Source organism: Strix aluco, chromosome 4 (genome assembly GCF_031877795.1).
Source record: "Strix aluco isolate bStrAlu1 chromosome 4, bStrAlu1.hap1, whole genome shotgun sequence".
Taxonomy (NCBI): domain Eukaryota; kingdom Metazoa; phylum Chordata; class Aves; order Strigiformes; family Strigidae; genus Strix; species Strix aluco.
Genome location: NC_133934.1, coordinates 20,955,380 through 20,973,550, shown reverse-complemented (window position 1 = coordinate 20,973,550; position 18,171 = coordinate 20,955,380). Strand labels below are relative to the sequence as shown.

The 18,171-nt window shown below is 38.3% G+C and overlaps 1 protein-coding gene across 1 annotated transcript in view; it reads right to left on the bottom strand.

Annotated features, from left to right (window-relative positions):
• The window catches only part of TBC1D19 (TBC1 domain family member 19), a 55,451-nt gene extending 37,491 nt beyond the window's left edge, over positions 1 to 17,960 (bottom strand). The window contains exons 1-4 of the mRNA XM_074822301.1: positions 17,816 to 17,960; positions 7,786 to 7,858; positions 5,070 to 5,115; positions 3,228 to 3,303 (exon numbers count right to left, since the gene is read on the bottom strand). Of these exons, the coding sequence (XP_074678402.1) occupies positions 3,228 to 3,303; positions 5,070 to 5,115; positions 7,786 to 7,858; positions 17,816 to 17,914 (294 nt within the window). The 5' untranslated portion in view covers positions 17,915 to 17,960. The remainder of the gene's footprint in view (positions 1 to 3,227; positions 3,304 to 5,069; positions 5,116 to 7,785; positions 7,859 to 17,815) is intronic.
• Between the last annotated feature and the right edge of the window lie 211 nt (positions 17,961 to 18,171).

Below are 18,171 nucleotides of genomic sequence, written 5' to 3'. Positions count from 1 at the left end.
AGCAGTTCAATGGATTCAGGAATGTTTCAACTCCTATCAGTCTCTGAGGGGCAGGTAAAGCAAATGCGCAAAGTTCAAATTTTTAATCCTAGAATCTAGTGCTAACACACCGTCTACATTAAGATGTGTAAATTTTAAGCAATAATTCTGCTGTTTAACAAGGCAGGAAGAGGTGAGCTATCTCTCCAAAACTGTAACCAGACCAAATACCTCAGAAAACACCAGGGATGTGAAATAACCTGATGTTTTAAAGAAAGGTCCTAAATACTGTATCTAGCGTTTTTCAGGAAACAAAAAACCTGAAGACATAGTATTTCTCTGTCTAGAAAAGACCTAAACAATGACAGACTAAAGAAGCTGTACCCAGTGATCTATCTCAACCCAAACACAGGACCAGCTCTCCAGCACACACAATTAGAAAATACACATTATGTTATATTAATATTCAAAGATATGTAAATATTAACATCAGTACTTTTTCTACACTGGACAATACCACAACTACATGAATGATTTACAACATTACTACTCATTGCTGTTAATGCTTTATCCTTTCCTAGAAAGCTGTTTTTCTTTTGAGGTAGTGAAGAGAATACAGTATAAAAACTTCAGTCTGCCACATAAGAACAAAAAAACAGAACAAGTTAGAGGAGAAAAAGGGTTAATTATGAACATTTTAATATCTACTCTAGAAAAATACTAATATAGTTTTATTTACTGATTCAAAGTCATTCCAATAACTGATATCAAAGATGTTTTTTAGAGAGTATGACCCTTCTTTCCAGAATTCTACAGTAGAGCAAAATTAATTAAGACAGAAAAGGATAAAGAAAATGTCAACAAGCTCATAGCAAGGCAAACAGCATCTTAAATGGTGGCTATGCATAATAAAAACAGAACATGACTCATACGGAAAACATTTTTCTACCAAGACAAATTTTGTTGATAGCACCAAAATATTATTTTCCAACTACTGTGATGCTAAAGACAAATAAAGTGAAACAATATACCTACAAATAAAGCAAAAACAGTCTTTACCTTCAAAACATTAATCAGATTTCCGATACCTAAGGGAAGTTAATTGGTAAGTTTCCACTTTTATTTCACTCCCAAAAGGTATTAGCACCCCGTACGTTCTGTATAGCTATTTCAAAATATTTTAAACAAACACACCAAAACAGTGACTTTGTAAGCTTTTTAACATTATTTATTGCTCTTTAATCAAAAAGAGTAACAAAATAAAACCTCATTGTGATTCAGCTGATCTGATCATGATTGTTTTCTTAAGGACTGATTACCTACAGTGATAAATGTGTGTGCATCTCAAAAATCAAATGTTCATACATACCTCAGTGGTCTTAGAAAATACAACGTTAATCCCTAACTACCTATTTATTATTATTTCACACCTATCACCATTTATCAATATTTCTCTATGAAAAGGATTCATATGACTTTACTGAAGAGTTGTATTTCAACAAAGGATTTGAAAGAGGATCTACTGGTTTTGGCTGGGATAAAGTTAATTTTTTTCATAGTAGCTGGTATAGCGCTGTGTTTTGTATTTGTGATCCAACTGGTGTTGATAACATACCAATGTTTTAGCTATTGCTGAAAAGCATGCACATAGCTTCAAGGCCTTTTCTGTTTCTCATGCCTCCCCACCAGTGAGTAGGCTGGGGGTGCACAAGAAGTTGGGAGGGGATAGAGCTAAGACAGCTGACCCCTACTGACCAAAGCGATATTCCAGACCATATGACATCATGCTCTGAATAAAAAAAGCTGGGAGAAAGGAGGAAGGGGGGACGTTCAGAGTTGAGGTGTTTGTCTGCCCAAGTAACTGTTATGCGTGATGGAGCCCAGCTTTCCTGGAGATGGTTAAACATCTGCCTGCCAATGGAAAGTGGCGAATGAATTCCTGTTTTGCTTTGCTGACAAGGGTAGCTTTTGCTTTACCTATTAAACTGTCTTTATGTGTCTTTATCACAGATTTTCTCACTTTTGCCCTTTCGATTCTCTCCCCCATTCCACTGATGGGGAGCGAGCAAGCAGCTGAGCTGCTTACCAGGGTTAACCCACCCCAGAGCATATGAATGCCTAATACTCTTTGAAATAGGGCTATGAAATTCTGAAACCAGTAAAGACAGGACTTCTACTCATTACTAACTATTAGAAGAACAGTCCTTTCCACATAGCGCTAAAAATACTGGTTATTGTAAGTACTTTATACACTCTTATAAAATAATAACCAAAGAAACTGGTTTGGACAAACATACACATAGATATACCTCTGTGGTTTTCACATTAATAAACTAATATGAGTGATTATTTTCAGGCAGTAAATTGTGGCATTATCTTTCACACCACAGAAGAGAAATTGTTTAATACAATCTTTGTTCCCAAACGCTAAAGACTGAAACCCAGGACAGCAAGATAAGACTTACTGGAATAAGCAACAATATGATTGCAGAAGTAACACAATTTGTTGAATACCTTGTAAAAGAATACTGCAATATATTTCTAGGCACGTCCGAGTTAAACACAATTTTATCCTCACCTCAGATATTTTCGTTAAATCATATTCTTGAAGCTTTTTTTTTAATATATATTTTTATGTGGATTTTTAAAATTTATTTCAAATGGCATATATTGGTGAAAAAAATACAATCAATGAAGCAAAAATATTTTCTTCCTGACACCAAAAATCCTCATTTAATCTTTTATAGTCCAGTTTCTCTTACTCTCCTTCAATATGCCTTAAGCTCCTTAGCTCTATACTTTTCATCTTCTTTTCACATTTCTAAGTACTAAATATATCTCTTCTTTCTGAAGATCTTGCTACTTCTGTAGCCTGTTGTCTTTCATGGCAAAACTGCCTGCCTGTGTCTCTTCAGAACAGTATTTTTGTAATCCTAAGTGAAATGACCTATAGCTACACTTTTTCTTCTTCCCTACAAATTATCCTCCTTGACATATTTCACATATTCTACAACATTCACACACCTGTCACTATATCCTACTTCTTCCATGGTTGGAGAACTACTTGAGCATTTTTTTGTATGTATGTAAAATGTCACATATACAATATTATTAACTTCAATGCAATACAAATTTATGTTTTTCCTAAGGTATAAAACCTAGAAATTGTACAATAACTTTATACAAAGTAAATCTCAAATAGTCTAATCAAAGATCTGATATGAATGGTACAATTGATAACAACCAACCTGTGCTTTCCTCATATAAGCTAATGGTTCTTTCATATGCTCAGGCGGTGCTGCAGGATGACAGGGCGAAGGAAACCTTAAAGAAATTATAGTATATTTTTATGTTGCTCAATTAATCCTGTATTTGTAAACCTAAGCATAACTTCTTTTATGAGAGCACTAGTAAAACCACTGTGTATGTTGATCAAAACTAAAAATAAACATTATTTTTTGAAGTATTTCTTCATCATCCTTTCCTATGGACACAAACAATATAAAGATACATAAGTATTAATAACATTTCAAGATGTGTTCTTCTTATATTAAAAACAGTAAGTCCTTATAATTTCACATATTTGTAAAACAAAATCAAATAATTCTATGAACAAATCAGGTGTTTTAAAAGTGTATCCTCTTTAAATCATGTCATCTTTATGACTCCCTGGAACTTTTACTATCCAGAATACATTTTTTCAAGAGACAATATATTTTTTGGAGGATTTCCTTTTAAAAATCAATAGTGAACACGTGCATGTCCAAAGCAATTAGAACTTTGTGGTGTTGACTGAAGAAAAATTGAACATCCATTCATAAACTGCATTATGCCAAAATATAAAAGCTGGAACAAAAATTAAAAAAATGAAACAAACTACTAATTTATCTTCAGCAGTGCAGGTTATTTCCATTCAGTTACTGCCAAATATTTTATTCAGCTTAATTTTAAGTGTCTCAAACATCTTTCAGGAAACAAAATTTATACAAAGATTCATAGTTAGCCTGAATTTTCATTTGTTTAAATATATTTAATCAGTTCTTATCATTTGATTTTGGGAAACCCTCCCCAAATTTTTTCCCATTTTTAATTGGTAAGGTCATTCTTGTACTTGCTGCTAATTTGTTCTGGACAATTCTGTGCCTATGTGTAAATTGGAATCAGTATTAACAGATTTCAGCAATGCTGTTTCTTGGCTTTTCCACAATGCTTATGAAATCATGGTATTCTTAGTTCATTTCAATTTTCCAGGGCTAATTTCATTATTTTGCAGCTTACTTTCATGAACTCAAAGAAAGCATAAGCATTAGTCTAAAGCACAGGTAAATACTTTTCCCTGGAAAGATACAATGAAGATGTATCCTTACTAACAGATACATTTACAAGTATTTTGCTGAATCCAATCCCTCATACTACTAGGACACATTATTCTAAACTGGTAACTCTAATAAGCTTATTTAGATTAGCACAAATAGATTTGCATACACATTTCTTACTATATAGTTGCATTTATGGCTATATCTGTTACAAAATTCACCTTTCCACCTTGCCAGAATGTAAAGGCCAACTTATGCTTCCCAGCAGTCTAATCTAAAGTTCACTGAACAATAACAAAAAGGGGATTTCACAAATTTCAGTGTGTTTATAACCATACCCCAAGCATGATGAATGCTGATCTCTAAGTCTAGAGATCTAATATCTTAAAGATTTTTTTAAATAACTAATACAAGAAATATGTGCAATGCTGTCATAAACATCTGAAAATAATTCAAATTAATTTGCAGCAACTACCTCAGTTACACGAGAATTATGACTGTTGGTATGTTTGGAAGTAAAACAACAAAGAAATTACTAAAATAAATTTAAAAATTGGTGATATTTGTTTCACTCATTCTTTAAAATGTACATGAGTCCAATATTTTCACTAGGATGAAAGAGAAATAATGGCACTTCAAAACCAGAAATGAAGCAGGTACCCTTGGTATGACAGATCTTGCAGATAATAGCAACACACCATACACCTATATATACAAATGAATCAAAAGGAAATCATGTGAGTAGAATTTATTAAATAAAATAACTAAACTCACACATTGAGTTCGCTATAAACAGCATTCTGAAGCTTCTTTTCCCAACCTGTTAAAATGAAAAAATATTCAGAAGACAACTTCAGGAATTAATACTAACAGAACATGAATCAGAGATTACTTTGTAGTCACTAGAGTTTTCTGTCCTGTCTCAATTCATGTCTACCTACTAAACAGCCAGAAGAGATGAAGAAACCTTAATTTAATTAAGACAGGAAAAACTGTAAGATGAGACTTGTATAAAGGTTGATTATCCTTTATTTCAATCTACTGTTCAAATAATCACAACACACTTTTGGTTAAATAATTATATGCTATTTTTTAAAAGCCATCATATTATTAAAACTATAAATAGTAATAGAGTGTTCCTGATTATTATAAAACTTCTATCACTTGCCATCAAATCTTCACATTATAGTTACATAGCCTACAACTTCCAATGCAAATTGGAAATTTAACTAAGGGTAGAATTCCCAAGACTACCTCCATGAATGCTAATTTCCATTTTCAGAAGTGACTGAACTCTTGTATGAGGATGGAAGCAAGGACAGGTAGCCTGGAAGGAATACAGAGAAATTGTCCAAGCAGCCAGAGATCAGCTTAGGAAGGCCAAAGCACTGATAGAATTCAATCTGGCCAGGGACATCAAGGGCAACAATTAAGGCTTCTATAGTTCTGTCAGTGATAAAAAGAAGACTAAGGAAAACATGAGCCCTCTCCGGAAGGAAACAGGAGACCTGGTTACCTGGGATATGGAGAAGGCTGAGGTACTCAATGACTTTTTTGCCTCAGTCTTCACTGGCAAGTGCTCCAGCCACACTGTCCAAGATGTAGGAGGCAAAGGCGGGGACTGTGAGAATGAAGAACCATCCACTGCAGGAGAAGATCAGGTTCGAGACCATCTAAGGAACCTGAAGGTGGGACCTGATGAGATACATCCATGGGTCCTCAGGGAACTGGCGGATGAAGTGACTAAGCCACTATCCATCACACTTGAGAAGTCGTGGCAGTCTGGTGAAGTTCCCACTTGTGGAAAAAGGGGAAACACAACCCCCATTTTTAAAAAAGGGAAAAAAGGAAGACCCAGGAACTACAGGTCAGTCAGTCTCACCTCTGTGCCTGGCAAGATCGTGGAGCAAATCCTCCTGGAAACTATGCTAGAGCACACGGAAAATAAAGAGGTGATTGGTGACAGCCAACATGGCTTCACCAAGGACAAATTGTGCTCAACAAATTTGGTCGCCTTCTATGATGGGGCTACAGCACTGGTGGATAAGGGAAGAGCAACTGACGTCATCTACCTGGACTTATGCAAAGCATCTGACACTGTCCTGCATGACATGCTTGTCTCTAAATTGGAGAGACATGGATATGAAGGATGGACCACTCGGTGGATAAGGAATTGGCTGGATGGTCACACTCAAAGAGTTGCTGTCAACAGCTCGATGTCCAAGTGGAGAGCAGTGACAAGTGGTGTTCCTCATGGGTCTGGGACTGACACTGTTTAACATCTTTGTTGGCGACATGGACAGTGGGATTGAGTGCACCCTCAGCAAGATTGCCAATGACACCAAGCTGTGTGGTGCGGTTGACACACTGGAGGGAAGGGATGTGCCATCCAGAGGGACCTGGACAGGCTGGAGAGGTGGGACTGTGTGAACCTCATGAAGTTCAACAGGGCCAAGTGCAAGGTCCTGCACATGGGTCAGGGCAATTCCAAGCACAAATACAGGCTGGGCGATGAGTGGATTGAGAGCAGCCCTGCAGAGAAGGACTTGGGGGTATTAGTGGATGGAAAACTGACTATGAGCCAGCAACGTGCACTCGCAGCCCAGAAAGCCAACTGTATCCTGGGCTGCATCAAAAGAAACATGACCAGCAGGTCGAGGGAGGTGATTCTCCCCCTCTACTCCACTCTCATGAGATCCCACCTGCAGTACTGTGTCCAGCTCTGGGGCCCTCAACATAAGAAGGACATGGACCTGCTCGAGTGGGTCCAGAGGAGGCCACAAAGACGATCAGGGGTCTGGAGCACCTCCCTTATGAGGACAGTCTGAGAGAGTTGGGGTTGTTTACCTTAGAGAAGAGAAGGCTCTGGGGAGACTTTATAACAGCCTTCCAGTACTTAAAGGGGGCCTACAGGAAAGATGGGGAGGGACTCTTTATCAGGGAGTGTAGGGACAGGACAAGGGGTAATGGTTTTAAACTGAAAGAGGGTAGATTTAGATGAGATATAAGGAAGAAATTCTTCACTATGAGGGTTGTGAGACACTGGCACAGGTTCCCCAGAGAGGCTGTGGCTGCCCCCTCCCTGGAAGTGTTCAAGGCCAGGTTGGATGGGGCTTTGAGCAACCTGGTCTAGTGGAAGGTGTCCCCGTCCATGGCAGGGGGGTTGGAACTAGATGATTTTTAATGTCCCTTCCAACCCAAACCATTCTATGATTGTTCAGAACTTTCAAAATATTACCAGTGTCTTATAAAATGATAAAATCACTTCTCTGCATAGTATGTTTTTCAAAATGCTGCTGAATCCAAGAACTTCCACCTTTTTAATTTCCTCTATCTCATTGAATAATCTGGAATCACTGAATATCTGCTTTTGGCTACTGTCAGTGACAAGATACCAAGCTGCACAAACTACGATTTTCATCATGTATGTCACATACAGCCTTACATAGATCTATACTATTCACAAATGTATCAATGAAGTATTACAAACCTGACGTCTTCAGAAAATCCTTGATATCTTCTTTTAATGATTCCAGTCTAATTTCTGGTTTGTGTAGGCTAACCTAGTATGAAAAAATAAATAAATGAATAAATAAATAAGCATCAAGCAAGCACTAAAAAGGAAGTACATGGCATATTTTAAATTATTAAATCAGAAACATACATGCTTAACATTGCACACGAAGCAAACTTGGCAATGGTAATTGCAGCCAAAAAAAATCAGTCAACTTTTTCCTTACTCTATGTCTTTGCTTTTACATCAGTGCTAAAAGCTCTATGTGGTGAAGGAGAGAGAAGGGAGAGGGAGTATGCAGTGACATATATGCTTAATATTCTAAGCAAGTACCCCACATACTTAGCACAAATGCTAGACTCTACATGTTACAGGATTGGTCATAAGGTATGTAAGTAAATAACTAGAATTCACTCACTGTATTCTACATGAAAGAATCAAACTGAAATTGTTCTGTAACTTCTCACTTAACCTCCCACAGTTCACCTCTTTCAGATAAGAAACGCTGCCTTCAAACTTCAAATAAAAACTGTGGACCAAACATTCCCCACTGCAGCTGCGACTACCGGGTATATACAGCCTCTTGTAATGAAATGCACTCGACACAGACAATTAGGCACCAACCAGCTTTACAACTGTACCATAACACTACCACACAGATGGTGCTGCAGATTTTTCAGCAACAGCAGGAGAAGTTGCTACAGCATCTCCTTCTTCATCTATAGCTAGACCAAGAGGAGAAAACAAATAGACCACAAAGGTCCAAAAGGACAACAATCAGAAACTCAGGAGTTTCTGTGAAGTGACTTCAAACATGTATTTTCCTAAACATGGAGTATGGCAATAGACCATTAACACCAGATGCTAAAGCTAGAGGTTTAGAAAAGCATAGCAATCCCCGCTGCTAACTTGAAAATAACACTGGGAGATCTGTGTGCAACTTACTCCACTGCCATGACAGCTCAAGGCATATGTTAGAAGCATATGGCCACATCATCTACCTGGAAGTGTGAGGCCTCTCTTACCAAAAGCTACTTAGCAATATGCTGCAGGCATACCAGCTGCTGATTCTATTGCAGTAAGTTATGCTGCTATTAAAAATAAACTTACCAGCTTGTGCAGTTTGCCAGCCCTAACAGCACTGTTGACAGCATGGCATGCTTTAGGTCCATCACACACAACTAACAAACTCCACAATCCTATCATTTGCCCTACAGTTTATACATGGAAAAGGGTATTTACTGTGCTGCACGGCTTGCTGGAAAAGTTGGTCTAGATGCATTATCAATGCAGAATTTTAAGGAAATCTTTCCATTTTCCCTAGCTGAAAGGAGAAATGGCAAATAATGCAGAAACTGACAGCATCAGCATTTCTGCTGTTATTTAAAGTCACCTTGCCATTACAGGTATGGAAGGCTTTTATATTTGGTTTATCGACTGCAATAGCGAAGAGACTGTAAGCATGCTTTCTGAGAAAGAAAGGTGATCATAGCACAAACCATAAGGTGTGGTGAGTTGCATAATTCTCATGTCAAATGACAAAGATGTATTCCATTCAGCACAATGGTAAAAACTGGCAAAGAATCATTGCTAATGGCAAGGAAACAAAGATTTTCACGGGAGTTCTTGGGCAGCTCACAAAATACCCTTTTAAGCAACAGCCTCAAGGAGTATTTTATGAAAGATTCCTTCTGAACCTACTTTGATGGGAAGTCCTATGTCTGTTTTAGACTGATGTATGTCAGGCTGAGTTTAATTTTTTTCTGCTGCAAGGCAGTGGTTTTGTACCTCTCCTGTATGAATTTTAAATAAAGTAACATGCATCAAACCGGGCAGATTGTGCCTTACTGTTCCTCAGAAGTTTTTGCGCATGCTGTTGTAAATGTTCAACTTTGTCTTCTGGGCTAAATATGGCCAATTTTATTCCCAAGGTCCACGGTGTGTTTGCCTGTGGGGCCTGGTACACATGTTTCAAAATACTCTTTACGTATACAAAAAAAACCCTCACAAATACAACTCACTGACAGATGATGAATCACAACAAAAAAATCTTTAGAGTCTACTAAAAAGTGGGTTCCTTGTCTTGACACTGTAAACAGTGCAAGAAGTGACAAAAGTGCAATCAGGAGAACAGTATTTTAATTCTCGGCTGTTCACACATCTGTAAAATTTGTGAGCTCTTTGCTCACTAAGGTCTGACACTCCTACTGATGACCTTTTTTTTTTTTTTTGTGGTTTTCTGGAAATTCTGAAAATTGATACAGCATATTGCATTAGGGGGGATAAAGGAGTTCAGTCCACACAGATGACTGTCCATTCTCCCTGTCAGGCCAAAAGATACAACAGAGGACTTTCTTGTAAACTGCTGTTCCCAACAGAGCCTGCTCCCCAGCTGTAGAAAAAAAACAAAACAGTGACTCTTCTGTATGCAGCAGGGTGGCAGTTGAAAAGGAAGCAGGACAGCACTTTGGGGACAACTTTTTCCAAGGATTATGTTAGTGCAGCAATCTCCAGCAGTTACCTTCACCTCTTCGTGCCCATTTATTCAGTCAAATTCTATTTCACTATTTCTAGCCCTGTGGCAGCTGCAGCAAATATTCCTACGTTAATCTTTAATTTATCAAAACTTCTATTTTTAACCTCTTTCCTGTGTCCTTTTCCTTCTCTTGACTTCAAAATGCCCTACTGAGACAAATTTTCATGTAAGAAACATGAAAATTCCCCCTCAAATTATGGGGGCACTTCTGTCCCCGCTCTTGCCATTTCAGGATGCAACTGTCAAAGACTCCTTCCATTTCCACTTTTGCTTTTGTTTGCTTCTGGATTATGATCAATATGTTCCTACAGCGCTAAGCAGAGCTACAGGGCCACAGAAGCTGTTACTGTTACAGGCTCATTGCATACTGGATTGCTGATCAGATTTCAAATCAGAAATTAGATACCTGAAAGGTGAGAATCTGGCAGACGGTCCAGCTAGTGGCTACAGCCAGTTCTAACAGAGAACATACTCTAGCTCTGTATAATATAACCAAAGAAGAAAATACTTATTTCAGCAGGAAGTCCCTTCAGAATTGCTTTGCTGTAACTTAACAGAACAGTACCTCTTTGGAATTTATATGGGTGCTTATGGGAACTAAATTGAGGTGTCAAGGAGACTTAGCAGAGTTGATGTTCCAAAATTACTAGACCAGCTCTCCCACATACTTTCATTTTCCCTTTGGACTAATAGATCTAACTTATTTCTGTGTTGTACTAAGTTGCAAAATATAGGTGTTTATATTTTAGGTACGGTTTTGTTGTAAACTGCTTCGTACAACATACTGCCTAAGTCTCATTTGCATTTTCATCCCATATGAGTTTTTGGTAGAATGAAAAATATGCTGACAAAATTTTATTTATATAAAAAGCATTACTATGATTTACACTGATAAAAATGCCTGGCTAAGGATTATCAAGAAAAAAACACCTTGATGAGATTTGTACTTATGAATAGAATTCATTTCCTGCATGATCAAAATGCTGCATACACCCAGGTAGAACTACAGACTCTCCAATTTCAATACACACAGCTTGATGAAAGAGTATCTTTCTTTTTTTGAAAAAAAAAAAAAAATTGTCATATAAGGAAGCTATCACAAGCAGTAGAGTGAGTAATATAAGGTGACAAAGAGTGACAGCCAGACCAGGGAAGAAGTCATGCTATTCAGAGGCTCAGTCAGGCCAACACAGAGTCCTGAAAGGAGACAGGGATGCATGTAGCATATTTCAGCAAGCAATAACAAATGATTTTTAATAAAAGTTAATGCCTACCAGTTTCTTTTCCTGTATAACTGGCATTGTGCATATTCTTATGGATAGGGCACCGGGGTTCAAGCACTGGGTGTCCATGTTCGTCTACAGTCTTGGTCAGCTTCTTGCAAATCAAGAAGCAATTGGCTGTTAGACATTCCTTCATAAAACAAGGTATCATTACCGCATTTCTTGGCACCCTCTTGTCCTTCAGCTGTACAGAAGAGAAAGGATAGTTTGGGGACTTTCAAAATTGTGCCAAACCTTCTGAAAGGTACCATTAGCAATCCTTTGCATACATCTTTGTCTTTGATTTTGGCAAGGTATCCTGCTGAGGTCTGGGCAGTCACCATCATAAGCAATACTCCAGATGTATTACCCTTTCTGTATTTGGATGCCAAGATGGAAGAAAATCTAGACACTCAACACTGATCTGGCTGAAAGCAAGCAAAAGGATAGCACAGTGCTAGGTAGAAAAAGGTGGTGGGTGTAGTAAATTGATTCGTAGCGCAACTGAACACAGACACAAATCTATGTGCAAATTAGTATCTAAATTTGGAAATGGCATTCAGTCCTCATGACTGGAGCAGCACTGATCATGCAAGAGAAGAGATGAGCCATCAAGGCACAGCACTCAAAAAAGTATAGGAAAATAGCTAGAGGACCAGCAACAGCACAAAGAGGAGGCTTGACAGAACAAAGTGTTCCAACATAACTCCTGTGTTAAATTATTTCTGTTCGCAACAAGAATAAACACTGCAGAGAAGTGATCCAACTACATTGAAATGTGGAACTGTATCAGGTGAACACGTATTTTTATCCTGCTGCAAACAGTTCTGCAAATAACTTTACACAACCTAAATCTTTTCACAGGCTATCCACCATAATTTCTCTTCAAGGCCTTTTTGTTTTAGGTAAGTATGTATACTCTCAGAGCGTTTATTACTGTTCATTATGATTTTGCACAAATGCACAATGTTTTTAGCTTTTATTGCTTATTATTTCCCAAATTACAATAAAACACACTATCCCAAATATGGTCCAACTGTAGCAGAAGTAAATTCAATGAAAGCTAAAAAATACTCACCTCTTCTCACATACTCCATTCTGCCATAACTAGATTTTATCAGGATGAAGCTGACTTGATAAAAACCACTTCAAGTATGGCCACAACAATTTCAACCTAAACACTCTCTAAATGCTTAACATTCTACAAATTTAAGGGAGTGGTTTTGGTTTATATGTTTCTGTAACAGAAAGAGGGATCATTCTGAGCATAACTAAACAAATTTCATTAAGTGTAAAACCCTGATTACATTGACAATTTTCCAACCCTTCTACATTTCTACAGTAACTACACCAAGGAGAAAAGTAGTGTGAACTTTCTTATACAAGCAAAAATAACCTAGCAATTCAAACAGAGAGCTTCAACTAGCCTCATACAGGAATAAACAGCTTCAAATGTTATGTTCTCCTACAAGATACGCAGGATACATTTTCAATAATATAATGTTGATGTTTTAATAAATTTTCTAGATTTTATTTGAATTTAAAATTAGCACTGCAAATAAAATACACACACACAAGGTCAAACATACATTACTAAAGAAAAATAACCTGTGAATCAAGCTTGGATTGCTTCTGAACTCCATAATCTGATCAACATATACACAACTGCATTCAATTTAAAATTCACTGTACTGCAAATGTTACTGCTGAACCATTTAAACCAAAGCACAAGCTTTATCAGGTGAGGATAGTAAGCCCTTTGTTAAATACAATGCACAAAAGAGAATCATTAATTATCTATGATGACTCATGAGCCTACATTTATTTGCTAAGTTTTATTAAATAAATGCTACATTTCACAGAAACATTCTCCTTCTTAATGTGGTCCTTTACTTAAGTAGGGATCAGTATCAATTTCTTTTTTTAACTCTTAGAGAAAAATGTAATGAAAATAATATCCTCAGATATCTTGTAAACCACTCACTCAACATAAATTATTCTAAGATGTTTACCTGTACTCCCTTTAGAAGCACACAATTGGGCAATACCCCAGCTGCAACGTTCCAAGTGTTCCCAAGGCAAGCTCCTCTCCTTTGTCCCATTTGAAGTCTTCTGAAGACCCTTACCTCCCACTTTCATTAATATTTTCTTTGAACCTTTCTGATACTAGTCACAGGTCTGCTCAGAGAGTGATGGCGGCAGAGTCCTCTCCTCTGGACAGTCATTCTGATCATGACATATCCTAGCACATCTCCTCTCCACACCTTGTTCATACCTTCAGGTACCTCCTAAAATCTTGTCTCACTCCCAAACTTAATTGTCAGAGTGGGGTGGGATGGGGTGTCACAGCTGATTCTTACACTCATTTTACCACTTTTAGCCTACTTCGACAGCCATTATCCTGTTTATTTCCAAGTTCTCCTTCAAGTTGTCCCACTACAGACACACCTACAAGAAACAGATCTGAGAACATCTACACAGAAAATGCCCGGAGGGACTCCTTGTGAGTCTTCCTGTTTTTAGAAAAGGTCTTCAGCTATGACTACTAAGGCTTTTGTTTGTTTGTTTGTTGGCTTTGTGTTTGGTTTTTTAAACTTTACTTGTTATTTGCCCCTGGCTACTACAGGTTCCGGACAACTCAGTCAGACTGATCTCTATTAGAGGTTTGTGGAGAACAATTAAGAATGATTAATCTGAATTAATTAATAAAGCCCGACTTCTTTCAAACATGATGAAAAATGATCTGCAGACATGATTGTCTGCAAATGAAAATGTGTTAAAAAGGTAGCACTTTTTTCATGTATCTGAACTGTTCCATTTTTATTGTCAGTTCACTGACAAAGATTGTCCCTAAATTTTAGCAAGATTTTACAAAAAAAAAATTTGTTTTCAAACTGCATTTTGTGATTGATGATGTCCATGTCTCAGTTTTTCTAACCACCTCTAATTTTTACCTTAAAAACGTTTACATTTCAAAAAGGGAAGAGAAAAATTAAGATAAACGCAAACAAATTTGGTTACAAACTCAACACAGTGAAAGCTGTACCTGAGAAACCAAGGTCAGATTTCTCCTCCGATACCCCAATAATCAAGCACCTAATTCTACCTGTTGAAAGGCTACTATCTCATATTTTGACTCTTTCTAACTGTTATTCTTTCCTTTCAAACACACTACAAAATATGTTCAGAAGAAATTCCAAAGCAAATGACAGGCACCTTTACACTCTTTACTGCGTTAATCTCTTTGTATTAACTGTAGACACATTATCAATATATCAAAACTCAACCTACAAAATCAATTTAGCATTTGTTTTCCAAATCATCACTACATGCATATGACCCTACCTGTACTTCAGTCCTTGGGACAAAAATGTAATTATCTTTGTATCCCCAGAGCTAAAGCTGTGACAGCAAATCATTTGGTGCCCACGCCAAACTTATTTCAAAGAGATTGTGTATCACAGTCCTTGACACTAGCTCAGGCTCTCAGTGACAGCCAAGCATAGTGCTGGTGTGATCAGTCATAACCACAGGGCCACTCTATCACCCATCACAAATAACATCAGGATATTGTGTTTTACCCCAAATTCTATCAACTGGTGAAAGAAACTGTTCATTTTGAGCTCTCCTTCCTAGACGTTAAAAGAAGAGATGAATTTACAAAACAGAGTTTTCGTTAATAGTTAAAATACTGTTTGTGAGACTGCATGACCTCTCAAAAATTTCACAGTATTATAACGGACCTTACAATCCATTCTGACTCTCATGCTTTCAGAGATCATAAATATTTTTGAGAAAGGAGTATCAGCAATGTCAGTTTCTACACTGACATATAAACATTGATCTTTGTAAAGGTAAAATATAACTGTAGTATAAATATCCAAAACAGTAAGTAAGTTTTATTCTGATGCATTGCTTCAACAGATTTCTCAAAATACAGTATACTTACCAAAAAATAACTTAAAAATCATATAAAAAAGGAACACCTAGAGATCAATACTGCAAGCAGTGAAGACTAAGCATTGTTCAGAAACTGACTGTTAAGCAGCAGACAAAAAACCTACCATGTCCTATCAATAAACGGGAGTTCAGGTATGATGCATAGCAATAGCAAAGACTTCATATTTGGTAATGTAACTTCAGAAATACCTCATGTAATGGGAGCGAAATCAAGCATTAATTTAATACAGAGAGCAGCAAAATTCCTAAACCTCCACAATTCTGTACTGCTGCTGAGGGATGGACAAAGGTAAGGAACTCACTGATACTGCTATACCATGCAGTTGCAAAGGCCCTAATATGACTATATGAGCATTATAAATAAAACAAGTCTATACTGTACATGAAAGAACGTAAATGCATGCAAGGTCAATAAAAAAAATTCAAGATCAAGGAGAATATCATACAAATTCCTGACAAACAGGGTCCTATTAAACTATTATTTGGCCCTATTAATTTAAACTACAAGCTCCAAAAGATGACTCTTTACATTGAGAAATCCTGTAGTTGATATATCTAAGAACTTGCCAGTCTTTCAGATCACTACACCGAACTATAGCTCTATTACAAACGCTTCAAATACCTACTCTAAGAATCAACATGGATATGTGTTACCCTGTTTATTTTCTTTCCTCTTAGCACTTCATATAGACTAGAATAATCTTCTGACCTATATATACACACATCTTTTTTCTTCTCCAAGAAATTTGTAAAACAGTGTTCTGCAAAGCTAACATGACAGATTTGGCTGTGGTCATTACACTGTTTTATAGGTTACCTTTAAGCTTTGATTATGCAGAGTTTCCATTTGTATTGAGAAAATTGATATGCCATAGGGTCAGGGAGGGATTTAGGCATTTAACTGCCCTTTCAGACATCAAATACCACCATGGAAGGGCACTGCTAAGGTCCTCAGAGTGTCCACGTGTACAAAATGGCTGTACAAAATAGCCATACACCAGCAGCATTTAAACACCTTGCCAAGTCCTGACGACACCAAGCTTCCTCGTGTTTCAAAAAAACATGCAAAGTATCAAATGACTGAAATCAGGCCTCACAGGAGACAGAGACAAAAGAATGAATGCAGACATGAGTACATACAGGTTTTATTATAATCAGGAAGTTGTCAAAAGGGTCCTGTTCTCTTCCTCTATTGAGGACAAGGTCTTGAACTTGACTCTCCACACCTCTTATCAGGCTACCTATTTGGGATCCCCAACACTTAGCAGAACCCAACAACTATACTCTTTTATAACTGCAGTCCCCTTCAAGTCATGCACATTTGCTTACTCACATATTTAGAGAGCATTCAGCCAACAGGAGCAAAGGAGACATACATTTAAAAAAGCATTTAGAAACCAAATCAGCAAATTTAAAAACAAAAAAACAGAAAAGGTACACAGTGATGTCACCTGCTATAGAAGGCTTCAGGGATATTCAGAGAAGAAAATCATGTTTCATTTAAAAACCCAACAAAACTAATATTCTATCCTAGAACAAATTTGTACAATTTTAAGCACTGTTTGCAAAAAAAATAAATAAACCCCAGGATTTTATAAAACCTAACCCAAAATATTTCAGTAATGCACAATAATCGCTATAGCACAGCTATTCTGTTATTATGGTCATGAAAACTGACACAATTTTAATTTGAAACATCCTAAATGAAGTTCGGCTGAAATATGATAATCTGGTTTCAAGTGCAGGTAAGTTACTAAACACAAAAACGCAACTGTTTTCCCAGCTACAAAAATGTCGTGTCATGTGCGTTTTTCATTTTCACTTCTTTCAACCATTCTAATTTTCTCAGGGGCACTCGGGGGCGGGGCAGGGAAGGCGGTATTTAAAGCTTTCCAAATTAGAGATTAAAAGACAAAGTGATTCATTTTAGAAACTATTTGAAGCACTGAGATTTCAACAGGATAGGCTTCATATTCACTGCGAAACCCTTAAATTCCAAGAGAATAAACTATAAATACAGGTCTAGAAACCAACCAGACCGCTCTCCGGCCCCGTCAGGGAGGGAGGGAGGGGAAGAGAAGAGAAGAGAAGGGAGGCCAGGCCAGGCCAGGCCCCGGGCCCCCTGCCCCGGCGGAGGCCGCACGGGCCGGGCCAGGGGCGAGGGCCGGCAACAAAGCGCCGGGGGCGGGGGGGGGGACAGCGGGAAAGGGAGGTGGGCCTAGGGGCACAGCGCCCGAACGGGGCTCACCCGGGCCTGTCTCTCCAGTTGGGAGTGTAGGCTGGAGCCCTTCAGCCGCTGCACGATCCGCGCTATGGTGAGGGAGAGCCCGCTGTCCGGGTCCAGCATCGCAGCACCCCTGCCCGCCAGCGCGCTGCCGCACCGGACGGCTTTGGCCGCGCACCCCGCCTCGGTAACCGGCGTTACCAGGCAACTGCGGGAGCGGGGCGGGTCCCCACGGCTGCATCCGGGTGGAAAGTGGCGCCTCACAGAAAGGTTCCCCGCGCCGACGGTGACTCGAGCGGGACAGCGTGCCCGGTGCGGCGCAGAGCCCCGCGGCCCGAGGGGAACCCAGGAGGCCCCACACTGCCCCCAGAGCCGGGTGG